Here is a 13,754-nt window from a genome sequence, read left to right as displayed (position 1 = left end):
GGTTGTGGTGGTGATGATGATGGTGAGTGGAGACCTTCCTTACCATGTATCCCATCTCGCCAAGGTCACCTGGAAACCCAGGCGCTCCGATCTGGCCCTGTGGGAGAAGAAGAGGAGGTTAGAGAGTCGCCCCCTGCTGGTCAGGAGAGGGAACTGCAACAACAGCCAGACTGAGACGGTTCAGATCTCTGATGATCTCTGTACCTTCAGTCCTTCTCGACCCTCTGGACCCTCTTTACCTTCATCACCACGAGAGCCCTGAACAGAAAAACAGCATCAGCAGAGTCAGAAAAATGAAGCAAAGAGTCAAAACTAATGATTTAAACAAAAACGGAAACAAAACAAAACGTCTTTTACACGTCGAAGAAAATAAAAATCTAATTATGCTAAATTACATTCAAATATTTTGTTAGTACTTTGTGTCCACAGATTTATTTTGTTTTTATACTGTATATCAAGTGTAAATAATTGTGTGTGTATATTTCATTTTTTTCATTACCTTGATACCTTTACCTCCTCGTTTGCCTGCGGTGCCCACATCACCTCGAGGGCCCTGAAATAAAACTTTTTTTTTATTAAAAAAACTGATAGAAACATGATATAAAAAACACACAGGGGCCTAAAACAGACAAACATTAGATAATCACTGTAGAAATGTAGTGTTGCGTTGAGGTCCGAACACAAAACTGGAATTGTCAAATGCTTTTTTACGGGAAACAGAACTAGATAAAAACAAACGGTTGCAGTTTAATCCAGTGGTTCCCATGTTTTTCTAACAGCGTCTACAGGTGGTCTTTTGGTAAACCCCCAAAATCACCACAAGCTTTTGTTTCCCGCCTCCTCCTCCTCCTCATCGCTTGATCCATCCGTCTGCTGGTTGGCGATTGGACGTTGGAGACGGAGAAACAGAAACTCTGGGTGATTTCCATGCGTGTGAAGCGACAACACCTGGATTCAAGGCTAAAGAGTTAAGCTGACAGACGAACTCCACCTGCATCCTCCTCCCCAACAGGATCGGTTTCCTGTCACTAATAGTTTAGCAACCAATGGTTTCTATAAACACAGTTCTTCACATGACAACGTCTCTGTTATCTGGAGACGAGGAGATAATTTAATACTGGAAAAATAATATAATATCATCACAACCACACCCTCGCCTCCACCCCTCCCTCTGCAACCGGCTTCAAGTGGTTTCTTCTGGGTGGTTTCCATGTTTTGCATCAACAACAGTGAAACTCTGTATTAGGAAAATATGACTGCAGGCGGCCTTCTAAAAATATTGTGATTAATATTTCATCATATTTTCATCATGATAGGGGATATTATTCTTTTGTTTTTTTTTAGCTCGTGCTCTTGCTGAAATGAAAGCAAAGGGATAGTTCACCCGAAATTGAAATTGCACTCATTATCTCCTCCCCCTCATGTGGACTAAGGGCTGGGAGAAGTTTCAGAGTCCTCCGTGGCTTCTCTGAGTTACAGGGGGTCTCGGCGTAGCAGTGCATGTCCATATAACGGTTACAAATGGATACCAACTGTCTTCGTAACAAAAAGACACACCAAAAAACATCCAAATACCTCCATGCTGCTCGTATGTAATGTCCGTCTTGTATTGAAGCCCCGAAATGCGAAATTGTCCCGAAAAAAATTAAATGAGTCTATATTTCAAGCTTGTTTTGTAGCGGAAGCTTCTTGAAGCTCCTCTTCCCGGTTCGTCCAAATTGCGAGATTTGCGCCGGCATCAGTGCGATTACTGACGCCGGAGCAAATTTCGCGAGACAAGCTTGACATATAGATTTGGGGCCTATTTAATTTTTTTTGTAACAATTTCGCATTTCAGGGCTTCAATACAAGACGGACATTACATACGAGCAGCATGGAGGTATTTTGATGTTTTTTGGTGTGTCTTTTTGTTACGAAGACAGTTGGTATCCATTGACAACCGTTATATGGACATGCACTGCTACGCCGAGACCCCCTGTAACTCAGAGAAGCCACGGAGGACTCTGAAACTTCTCCCAGCCCTTAGTCGACATGAGGGTGAGTAAGATAATGAGTGAAATTTGAATTTTGGGTGAACTATCCCTTTAAAGACATGTCGTTGATTTTTTTTTTTTTTCTGCAGTAAATGACTGAAGTATCAGTTTGGATATGAAACCAAAGAGACGTTGAGAGTTTCTGTTTCCTGTTCACTGTTTCCTTACAGTTTCACCGGTACCCCCGACCCCCCCACGGGGCCCCTCCATCCCGATGTCGCCCTGTACACAGAGACAAAGAGAGACAGAGAGAGAGAATGTGCTGAAAAATCATGTCTTATATTTTATTATACAGAAAACAAAATAACGTCATCGATTATCTGGAAAAAGAAAATTTAAAAAAGAAAAGAAAAAGAGGAAAAAGTGGAAAGGGAAGCAGAAGTAGAACTGAAATTAAGCAAAACTATAAAAAGTTTCACATTCTAGGAAAATTTGCTAATTATCCAGATACAGAAATAAATAGTTAAACAGTTTAAAGATTTGCAGATACAACACAACACTTAAGCTTATGAAAAAAAAGCAAAACAAAAATCAAAAACAAAACTAAAAATGTCAGACACTATTATCTCCTTACGACGGAGTATTAGGGCCACATTGACAAATAAAAAAAATCACAAACTTGTCTCGTAAATTTACGACTTTATTTTCGTAATGTTATGACTTTTTTCTCGTAGGAAATGTACGACTTTATTCTCGAAGTCTGTGTTTTTTTTCTCAATGTGGCCCAAATACTCCGTCGTACCTTTCTAAAAACACATTTTTAAATGTATTTTTAAAACATCTGAGAGAGTTTGTGTGTGTGTGTGTGTGCGTGTGCGTGTGCGTGTGTGTGTGTGTGTGTGTGTGTGTGTGTGTGTGTGTGTGTGTGTGTGTGTGTACCTTCAGTCCCAGCTCTCCAGACACTCCCGGGTCTCCAGGAAGTCCAGGTTCTCCCTGTTCAACACAAAACAAATGTTATGTTAACAAGTCATATTGTGCTTTTAATTTTCAGACTTTCAAAATAAAATGCGAGCACTGCTGCAGAGTCAGTGGATCCTCGACCTCTGAACCTGTTGAAGGTTGAAGGATGGAAGAAGGTTTTGAACTCACCATGGCGCCAGAGAAACCAGACCCTCCGTCGTCGCCTTCAGACCCAACGTCACCCTGTAGGACAAACAGATATGAGTTTTGATGTTTTTTTATTTCTATATGTTAGATTTTGTAGCTTTTTGCAGCAGTTTTATTTGGTTTTGTCTCGTTTATTTCAGGGCTGATGATATTTATAACTTCATAACTGATCACTGGTTGATATCTGAATCTGCTATGATGAAGGTTTTAATATGTTGATCACTGGTGAAATCATTGAAATTCTGAGTTTTAGGGTGAATTCCAATTCCTATTTTAACCTTCAATCTCAAAAATGCTCATTCCCGCGTAGTGCTGGTGCTGTCCCGATTCTCAGGATGTTAAGTTGAGACTGAGACAAGTTTAAGGGCTGTTTAGCCTCAATACTATTGAGATTCTCCGACACCACCCTTGGGAGCAAAGGGCTACCCAGAATGCAGTGTTTTCTTTGTTAATAGAGATATAAATATTATGAAAACCATCTTAGTTTAGGCTCATTTATGGATTATTTACCTCATTGTTGCATAACATTTATTTTTTATTCTACGATCTTTTGCGGACAAGCCATGTTGCTGTTGTTTAGTTACAAAATGGTCTTTTTTCTCAGTGGTAATGTAGTTGTTAAGTTGTTTTATCAAGATACAGCCTATAATGTAAAATGTTTGCGCCAATAATGTTCTAAGCAGAGTTATCTATTGATAGTTACAGCTGGTGTTCACCTTTCAATAAGCTGTGGTATGCGGTGACGTATGTTATGTTTGTGGCTTATGATTAAACTGGCAGGGTTAACAGTGCAAATATAAAAAAAATAATAAACTAATGCCCACGTCTGAAGACATACTGTATCTGCATTTAAGGGGTGTCCCATTTCTAAGTCATAAAATAGCCCTTAACACTTGGTTTTGAGGGCTACAAAGATTAAGGGTTGAGCTTGAGGGTTAAAATAGGAGTTGGAATTCACCCCTCATTCCTGTTCTGCAGACCCTGTCTGAACTTTCACTTTCTCTTATCTGATCTTGTTTAAATTTAGACATCATTAACACAAACATACCTTTGTACTTTCATTTTCATTTCACTTTTACTTTCACGTTTGAGTTTATTGCATATTTACTATACAACATTGCACAGCCATATGGGGGCATGTTGTGGCATGTTTTACTCTTGCACAATTTAACTTTCACTTTCACTTATGTTCACTGACTATAATAGTGATTAACTCACCACAGGCCCGGTGTCTCCTCCTCTTCCCAGAACTCCTTTGGTTCCTTTGTATCCCTGAGAGTTTGGACATGTGGCTTCTGTTACAATCTGATTTCATTCAGGTTTCCTCAATATAAATGAAGATGCAGCAGGTTCAGACTCTCACCTCTCTGCCCTGAGCCCCTGGTTCACCGCCTTTACCCTGCAGACCTCTGAAGCCCTGAAAATACAAGACAAACAGACATACAGTGTTTATTATTCAGCACCACAGCTGTGAATGTGCAGCAAACATCAGTTTCTTTTTTACAAGCTTTAACTTTACTGAAACTGACAATCATCTGATAGAATGAGAGGATTTTAAAGTGATCTTGCAGGTGATTCTGCAGCATCATCAATGTGAAAACAGTGTGTGAGACCAACAAGTGCCATCGCAAATGTGTGTATTGTCTTACAAATGTATATTTATTAATATGTCTTTGGTATTTTACCTCATTGTTGCTTTTTTTTTTTTTAAAAGGTTGCCTTTTATCATCAGGCAGAGGGACTGGCGATGAAAACTAGCTTTTTTAGCTAACTCGGGTGCATTTACATTTGTTTTTTTACAATGTTTTATTAATGTACATTGTCCCTTGTCAAATAAATTAAAGTTAAACTAAACTGAAGTATAGTATTTAAATAACACAACACAATGCATGTTACATTACAAATCATTAGAAAAACAACAACATATCTGCATAAGCTGTTGCAACATCATGACATCTTGTGTCATGGGCATATATATTCTACTGACGTTTGCTCATTATATGAATGATGTGTCATACAGGTGTTTGTTCATCAGATTTTTTCAACAAATACAGAGTGTAATTAAAACTGGAGATCACACACCGAGGCTGATTAACACTTGAAAATGACTCATGACTGACAACAAAACTGCTTTTATTTCTTAATTATAACAACCAGACTCCAACAGGCTGAACTACACTATACAGTATTTATCTCCAGGAGAAATTCTGCCCACATGTTTCTGACAAACCGTGCTGAAAGCCGAGTGCTGAGTGCAATGACAGCGCCCCCATCAGGCCGGAAGCAAGAGAATCACTTTCACTCTTCCTGCTAATATCATTGTGACTCATGATGAGACTGCCCCTAAATGGAGGCACGTTGCCCTTAAAATCTGAGACAGTGCAAGTAAATTTTCTTCTACTTGCACATGTGCAACCAGTAAATTTGCTGTTTTTTTTTGTTTTTTTTAGGGGAGCCCAGGGATGGTTGTAACACTCAGCTCCTATAACTTGCAGAGTGTTCATGGTAGGGCTCTCAAATTATGACACAAAGTCCCCTCATTTGTCCACTACAAATAGTAATGCCTTAACCTTCTTTAAGTATACAATATATAAGTGAAATGTCATTTCACTGCAATGATCTTGTGTTGTTGTATGTGACGAATAAATCATCTATCTATCTATCTATCTATCTATCTATCTATCTATCTATCTATCTATCTATCTATCTATCTATCTATCTATCTATCTATCTATCAGAATTAATTATCTGATGTCACATGCAAGGAGTGCCACTGTTACAACCTATATACCCCACACTACCAGAGCAGGTTGTAACAATGAGACTGAAAACTAAAACAAGAGACCGCACCACAAAACATACATCTATGTAAGTTTATTATTGTGCATGTTCCAACACTAAAGCATCTTCCTGTGGTTCAGTAAGAACAAAAAGAACTCATCACTGATGGTTAAATGAAGAACAGTGACAGTGGTGTGTATCCTAACATCAGAAAGCTGTCTTAAAGAACATATTCTGAATGGTGAACATGTATGAATAGAAACCTTCAGCAGGAGGTCAGAAGCAGCTCATAGTTCATGTAATATTCCAGGAAAGATGTTTGAAAGTTAATAAAAACAACGGTTAAAGGTGCGACAACCATCTCCACCCCTATCAGCCATTGTTTGATTAGCCGTACCAGCATGGTGGTTTGAAATGAGTCACATTTTACCTAAGAACAAGTTACCTAATTCAAACTTCACATGCAAGGTTAGTGAAGGAGTGGGTACACATGATATTGATCACTTAAAGCAGTGGTCCCCAACCACCGGGCCGCGGACCGGTACCGGTCCGTGGATCATTTGGTACCGGGCCGCAGAAAGATGAAATGAAAATGAAAAAAAAAAAAAAAAATCGTTTGTTTCATCTATTTCACACTTCCGGTCGTTTTATTTTGAAAATGTTGCCACTTCCGTTTGTGCATCTCCCCAGTGCTGCGCAATTGACAGGCAGGCACAAACGTAAAAGAGTGAAAAACACACGTCGCCGGGCCGGGAAAAACTCAATAATGAGACGACAGAAGACCCGACGCCTTCCAACAAGAAGAAAGCTGTTCTAAAAGAAAAAGCACGAGTCCTGTTTAAATTACGGGTTCATTGCAACAGGTGATTCACATGCTCCAAGCTCCGCAATGTGTGTGCGGGACCCGGCCGGCTCTGCCGCTTCATCACTTCACAGAAAACTTCTCTCCCTGCGTTCTGGATTTAAGCAGAATATCCTGAGATCGCCACAAAAGCACGGAAAACCTGCTTCCATTACAAACATATTATGTTTGTGAAACGGAGTTTTCTGCAGTTTCAGCAGCAAAACGAAATGACAGAGTAGACAGGACCCGAGATGACAGACGGAGCATCACCCCCAGATGACTGACATTATTATTGTGATACTATATTATGGTGAGTTGTAACAAAGAACGTAAACGTAAGAGAAAACTAGGCTATGTGCACGTGTAGTCCTGTTTATACAGTAGGCCTACATGTAATGTAAACAGGAGAACATGCTACCCCCCGCCCCCGCCCCCGAAGAGAACGACCGCCACCCCACCCCCTCCCTCCCCGGGCCGCGGTAAAATTTTCCACCGGTGACCGGTCCGCGGAGATAAAAAGGTTGGGGACCGCTGACTTAAAGGACAATTCCGGGCAAATTCAACTCGGGGCTGTATGTTCCTAACATTTTAGGTCTAAAAGAAGGAATCTGAAGATTTTCAGTTTAATGTCTCCATTTTTGCGGTAGTTGTGTCTGTCCCCGCATCGCCACGGCAGCGATGAATGGGAGCGGATGCAAGTTCTGCTGCTTAGGCTGTTTACATCCCTCAAAGCCACAGACAGCGTCAGATGGCGACTCAAACATGCACCCAGAAGTTTATTTACTTCAAGCAAGCCGACATGATTCCTTCTTTTAGACCTAAAATGTTAGGAAAATACACCCCCGAGTTGAATTTGCCCGGAATTGTCCTTTAACTCTAATGTTATCTCTTATTGGGGAAAGTGATGCTGTTACAGCCATACACTGGTGAAACATGGAAGGGACGACTCAAAAGAATCTGTAATCTGTTAGTTTGGAGCCTTGTAGTATTGATGTTGATATTGATGTTGACGTGTTGGTACCTTCGGTCCAGCGAAGCCTGCGAAGCCGGGTTCTCCAGGTTCACAGTTACAGTCCGTAGGCGCCTCCTCCCCCAGTGCAGCGTCGCCTCCAGACTCCTCCGAGGAGCCGGCGTCGTACGGCAGCTGAAACATAACAACAACCACAACCACACAGGGAGAAGAAGATGTGTTTTTAGTGGGTTAACAACGACTAACTAAGAGGGTTTTTCCCCCTTTATTTTGGCAATAGTTATTGTTTAGGGATCAATAAAAAGCAAAATCAACAGGGGATGAATGGAAACAGAAAGAATGACTAAAAAAACAGCAGGAAGTTTGACAAGTCTGATCGTGTTTGTCTGTAGAGCTGCAACAATAAGATTCAGATAAAATCCTTCAGAGTAAAGTCAATGAGTCTGTTGAACTTGTTTGCGACTCATAAGGAGGATGATAAGTTTGGTTTAACCAGAAGCCTGAAGGGAAATTTAGGAAATTAAAGATTATGATCAGTGATGCAGTTAAGTTTCTGGGCAGCTCCCAAATGAAATGTTCATTTCTTGAGAAAGTAAGTGAGGCGTTAAACTCATGTTTGTCTGGGGCTGTCGTTTTTATCAAGCATTTATTGAGAGCCTTATGTGTTTTTCGTTCATTTGTTGGTTTCACTCACTGTCTCTCAGTCAAGGACAGAAACAGCCTGACTAGTATTGTTAAGTCCTGCTCTAAGATTACCGGAGTAAAACTAAGAGATTTTAGTTCCTTCTGCAACCAGCAAATTCTCAGAAAAGCAGAGAGCATCTTAGCCTCCCCGAGCCATGTCCTTGCGGGTGAATTCGCTCTGTTGCCTTCAGGGCGCCGTTATGCCCTTCCTATGTGTAGAACGAACCGCTTCTCTAAATCATTTGTCCCCTCTGCACTCAGACTTTTAAATTCCTCATAGGGTTTCTCTATTTTATTTTTTATTTTTGTTATACTATACCCATTTCAAGCTTCGTGTTATTGTTGTTGTCTGATGTGTGTTGTACTGATTATGTATTTATTGTCTATTTATTGTGGGCCATGTAGGCCATACAAACCACGACAACCTGCTGCTCAAAATGAATTGCCCCCTGTGGGATTAATAAAGTTGTTTTGAATTTGAATTTGGAGCAGAAGAACAGGAATCTGAACAACAACTTCTGCGCTAAAGATGAAGCTCATGTGATGTGGTCAAAAGCTCCTCCCACCTCCATGGTCTCCTGGTCCTCCTTGGCGTAGTGCGCCTCGCTGGTGGTGGCGTAGGGATACGACTCCTCTGTGAGCATGGTGACCTGCGTGGGGCCGTAGTAGTCCTCCTCCCCCTCCTCCCCCTCCGGGTGGGGGAGGCGCTGCTCCTGGTCGTAGCTGTGAGTCGGCTCAGGTGGATACTCTGAGGTCACACACACACACACACAAACACACACACATACACACTCACAGTTTGTGTTTTGTGTTGACATGAACAGGTGAGAGTGAGGAGTATAGGGTTGGAGAAAGAAAAGAGTGAAACTGTCCTTTAAACAACTGAAACCAGGAAATGACTGAAAGTGCTTACTCATATTAAATGATTATTTACAGCTGACCTTGAAATTACTTTTTTTTTATTTTGTGTCGAGTCATTTGAGACACTGTGATTTGGTTTGTGGTTTGTTTTTTCTTTTGTGTCAATCGTCCTTTTACACTGGGCTTTTATTTTGTTTTTAGGCTCCATTCATGTCTGTAGTTTAGTTTTATAAATATATTTACACTTTACATGAACAGGATGAGGAATAAACGTTTGTATTGAATATGGTCAGGAAGGATTATTGTTGCTTCCTGCATCGATCGGCATCGTGTGTGGTATTAAAAATAGGTTTGACACCGTCTTCAGGATTTTTACATCCAGTCCCAAATTTACAAAATTGAAGTTTGGCTCTTAACAGGGAATTTAAATATAGTTGGGGAAAACATATTGTAGCATAATCTTGGCTAAAACAAGCAGATTTAATGCAAACACTTGAATATCTACAGTACATGCTATTCCTCCATCACATGCACACAGCACACTGGTGTTTACTGCAGGGCTACTGAGGCCACGCCCCCTACGACATGCACTGTGCATTTTACTCAACATTTATGTTTTTGTTGTTCAGTAAAAGAATTGATTGTTCATACAAGAATTAAAACTTGATAAAGTTCTACTTACAAATAAATCTGTTGAAATGTCATGTTTTTTAATTGTATTATTTTGCATGGACGTCTGCTTATGACAAAACAATATACACTGCTCAAACACTTGAACAACACATCTTAGATCTCAATTAATGAAATATTGCAGTTTAAAATCGTTATTCAATATATAGTAGAGTGTGTTGAGAACAACGTAACATAAAAATGATCAATGTAAATCAAAACTATCATCCCAGGTTGATTTCACATGGGTGTGATATACTTGGAGTTACAATGTGTTGTTTAAGTGTTCCCTTTATTTTTTTGAGCAGTTTATTTTTACATTCATGTTTGGATATGATACAGTTTGTTTAAATTACCCACAATTTCAAGTTAATTCCCATAAATTTGCCAATAATTCCCATCAGTGTGAGTCTCACCTGGATGTGGGGCGGCCAGGGGGTCGTAGGGGTCGATGACTGAGCCCTCCGAGGTGTGGTCTTCACCTGAACACACACAGACACACACATAGACACACACTCAGGCTTGAGGCTTCACATGAGCGGCTCGTTGGTCTAGGGGTATGATTCTCGCTTCGGGTGCGAGAGGTCCCGGGTTCAAATCCCGGACGAGCCCAAAATTTGAGACGGTGAATCTCAGTGATAAATATTACATAATGTAAACATGGAGTCAAATTAACATTAAAACTGTTACAATACGTAACTCTGGCTTTGTTGTAAAATGAAAACAACACGTAACCGTATGTCAGTCAACAGGAAACTCAGCAGAGTCCTGTCTTCCTGTCTCACATGTCAAATATAAAACACAAAAACATCTAAATTTTGCAACAAAGCAGCTCATTTTTTAGATCTATTATGAAGTTAAAACACCAAACATGTCAGATTAAGTGATTTATAACTTTTTTTTAAATTATTCATCATGACAAATCTGACAAAGAATTTTTTTTTTTTAATAAATCCACAAATTCTAGTTAATTTTGCTGGATATCTGACAATTATTTTGAGTTATTTAAACCATAAAATGTAAATATAGATGTTTTTTTTATTAGAATATAGTTTCACATACATAATAAGCTTACAAATCAATATGCATTTCCATTTCACATATGTATTCTACACCAGGAGGTAAAAGAGCTTACACAAGTATATTTAATTGTTCACATATAAACAGTTTTAATTGTCTTCTGGTTTTCAGAAAACGTAATCGCCTGAGCTCACTGTGAAAAGCAACAAATAATGGTTTTCTTTGTGTAAGTTTACATTTATGAATAAGAAGTAAATACAGATGGTTGTTGCTGCTGCTGCTGCACGGTCGCCATCTTGGCAGCAACTGACTCCGCCCCCTGATTCTCAGCTAATCCAAATATGGTAAAAGGGGGCGGGGCCTGTGTGGAGCTAAGACTTCAGTGCTGCATGCTGATTTGTGACAGCAAGTATATGTTCACCCACCTGTCACTCAAAGAGGCCACGACCCCACTTTAAGCCTTGATAAAAACGTAAACAGGTGCGTTAGACTCACTCTAGTGGACAGGAGGGGAACTGCAGCTGCCCCTTTGATTTTTAAAAACATATTTTTATTCAGATTTTTCTTTGATATTTGACAGTTTTTCCGTCTAGTGGGACAAATTCTGATCGATCAAATCATTTAAAATATTTTTTTGCAAGTTGTGTGGCACATTTTTTGTGTAATTGTGTAGTTAGTTTGTTCAAATCAGTGTGTGTATGTGTATGTCTGACCTGAGTGGTATCCAGAGTATTGATCCTGACAGAGAGAGAAGACGACACACAGTGTGAACACCAGCAGCCCGGAGAGCAGAGACACCTGCAAGAGGAAACCAACAGTTCATTATAATAAAACTACAGACATGAATGGAGCCTAAAAACAAAATAAAAGCCCAGTCAGTGTAAAAGGACAATTAACACAAAAGAAAAAACAAACCACAAACCAAATCACAGCGTCTCTCACTCACAAAAGTCAAAATGACTCGACACAAAATCAAAGAATCAAATCAAAAATGAGTAATCACTTTCAGTCATTTCCTGGTTTCAGTTGTTTAAAGGACAGTTTCACTCTTTTCTTTATCATCCCCCCCAACCTGAACTAAACTAAACTGTGCAGTGAGATCGGTCACTGCGGTTTGTTACTGAACAAAATAAAACCACAGAGTCGTTTCGTCGGCTTTGTTCGTTCAGAATAAAAACACTTGAACTTGTGTTTGTCAGAATCAGGACATTTGAACTCCAGCAGAAGTGAAACTACCTGGATGAATCTGTTTCTTTCTTTCTTTAACCTAAAAATATAAGAACTTATCTGCAGGAGAATTAACATCTGTAAGAGCCATAACTTATAGATGTTGAGATTTTGAATTTCATTATTTCATAGTTTGTTTTTTGGTCTTTTTGAGTGGAAATTACATCACCGACAGCTTTAATTGGACATTGGAGCTGTAACGGAGCACATCATTTTTCTATGGAGTGATGGATGTTAATTGATTTTTCTTTTAGTAAACTTTTGTTTTTGAAAACGGATACATCTCGTTATTCATTCTTGTAAGAAACCCAACCTCTCATCATGCCTCACATGTGGCTTTGACACCACGAAGGAAAGCCACGACAACTTCAGTTCAAAAATGTTATCACAGGGTCTCTGCAGGTTTCACCAGCTCAAATTTAAGACTTTTAAAGACCTTTTTAAGACCATTATGGATGAAATTTAAGACCTATCATGACAAATAAAAAACATACAAAAGAAATGCAGAGTCACAAAATTAAAAATTGATTGCAATAAGTTGCGTGTTAGGCTTGTTTGTAGTTGAAAATACATTCAATAAAGCACAATGAAGTGTCGTAGGAGCATTTGCGGTAGGGAGGGCTCTACCATAACATTTTTCCCAAGGAGCACGCCTAAAGTGAACTATTTGGGGGCACAAAAAGAAATTGGGGAGCGAAATTAAAAATGTTTATGGAACATATTATTTATTTAATTCACTGGCAACCAACAGGCAGATGGCTTTAAGCCTTGAATAATGTTAAGGGTCAAACGTGACCCAGTTTTACATTGGAGAACAGTAAAAACACCAACACTTCACCTTTGGCCTGTAATGTGAGGACTTCTAATGTGACCCAGAATAGACAAACATGGAAATATTTCAACTTCTTTAATCAACAGACACGAGCCACAACCTGTTCTGTATTATGCCCAAAACAATATTGGACACATTAAGTAAATGCATTGGCCTTTGGTCACCCCTATATATTATGGTATTAAACTACATCTTTTTATTTAACTAGGCTAGTTAAATCACAGTAGCACAGTGGTTCCCAAACTTTTTTGTCTTGCGTACCCCCTGAGCCGTTTTGCCATACCACAAGTACCCCCTCCCTCATATGTGTTGATGATTCTCCAAAAGTGGTCATAACGTAACACAACTGATTAAGTAACGAAAATCATTTCAATTTCTCTCTTCAATTTGTACAAAGACATGACAAAACAAAACCCTGCCAGTTCCACATTCTGTGTCATAAACTATAAACTGTTTTCTGCTTCTGGTAGGCAAGGGAGGAAGGGAGAGCAGACCAGCTTAATGGGAGGACTAAATGTCACAACCCCTATACCACCACTCCAGACCAGGAGGGAGGAGGCTGCAGTGAAGTTGGTCAGGGACATGCACGATGAGAAACACCCTCTGCATGACCTGCTACCTCCAACACGAGGCAACTGCACAGCTAAGACGCTGAGGAACCAGCACAAGCTGGCTGAACCGATGGCCAAGACCAGCAGGCTAAGAAACTCAACCCTGCACACTGCA

General features: G+C 39.8%; 1 protein-coding gene across 1 annotated transcript in view; it reads right to left on the bottom strand.

Annotated features, from left to right (window-relative positions):
* The window catches only part of LOC310999794 (uncharacterized protein), a 44,413-nt gene that overhangs the window by 26,763 nt on the left and 3,896 nt on the right, over nucleotides 1-13,754 (bottom strand). Inside the window, exons 2-12 of the mRNA XM_083990360.1 lie at nucleotides 11,683-11,767; nucleotides 10,366-10,431; nucleotides 8,986-9,167; nucleotides 7,787-7,909; nucleotides 4,504-4,557; nucleotides 4,359-4,412; nucleotides 3,123-3,176; nucleotides 2,913-2,966; nucleotides 2,202-2,255; nucleotides 205-258; nucleotides 44-97 (exon numbers count right to left, since the gene is read on the bottom strand). Coding sequence (XP_083846486.1) covers nucleotides 44-97; nucleotides 205-258; nucleotides 2,202-2,255; nucleotides 2,913-2,966; nucleotides 3,123-3,176; nucleotides 4,359-4,412; nucleotides 4,504-4,557; nucleotides 7,787-7,909; nucleotides 8,986-9,167; nucleotides 10,366-10,431; nucleotides 11,683-11,767 — 834 coding nt within the window. The remainder of the gene's footprint in view (nucleotides 1-43; nucleotides 98-204; nucleotides 259-2,201; nucleotides 2,256-2,912; nucleotides 2,967-3,122; nucleotides 3,177-4,358; nucleotides 4,413-4,503; nucleotides 4,558-7,786; nucleotides 7,910-8,985; nucleotides 9,168-10,365; nucleotides 10,432-11,682; nucleotides 11,768-13,754) is intronic.

This window comes from Trachurus trachurus, assembly GCF_905171665.1.
Source record: "Trachurus trachurus genome assembly, chromosome: 16".
Taxonomy (NCBI): domain Eukaryota; kingdom Metazoa; phylum Chordata; class Actinopteri; order Carangiformes; family Carangidae; genus Trachurus; species Trachurus trachurus.
This window is presented reverse-complemented; position numbering and strand designations above follow the sequence as displayed.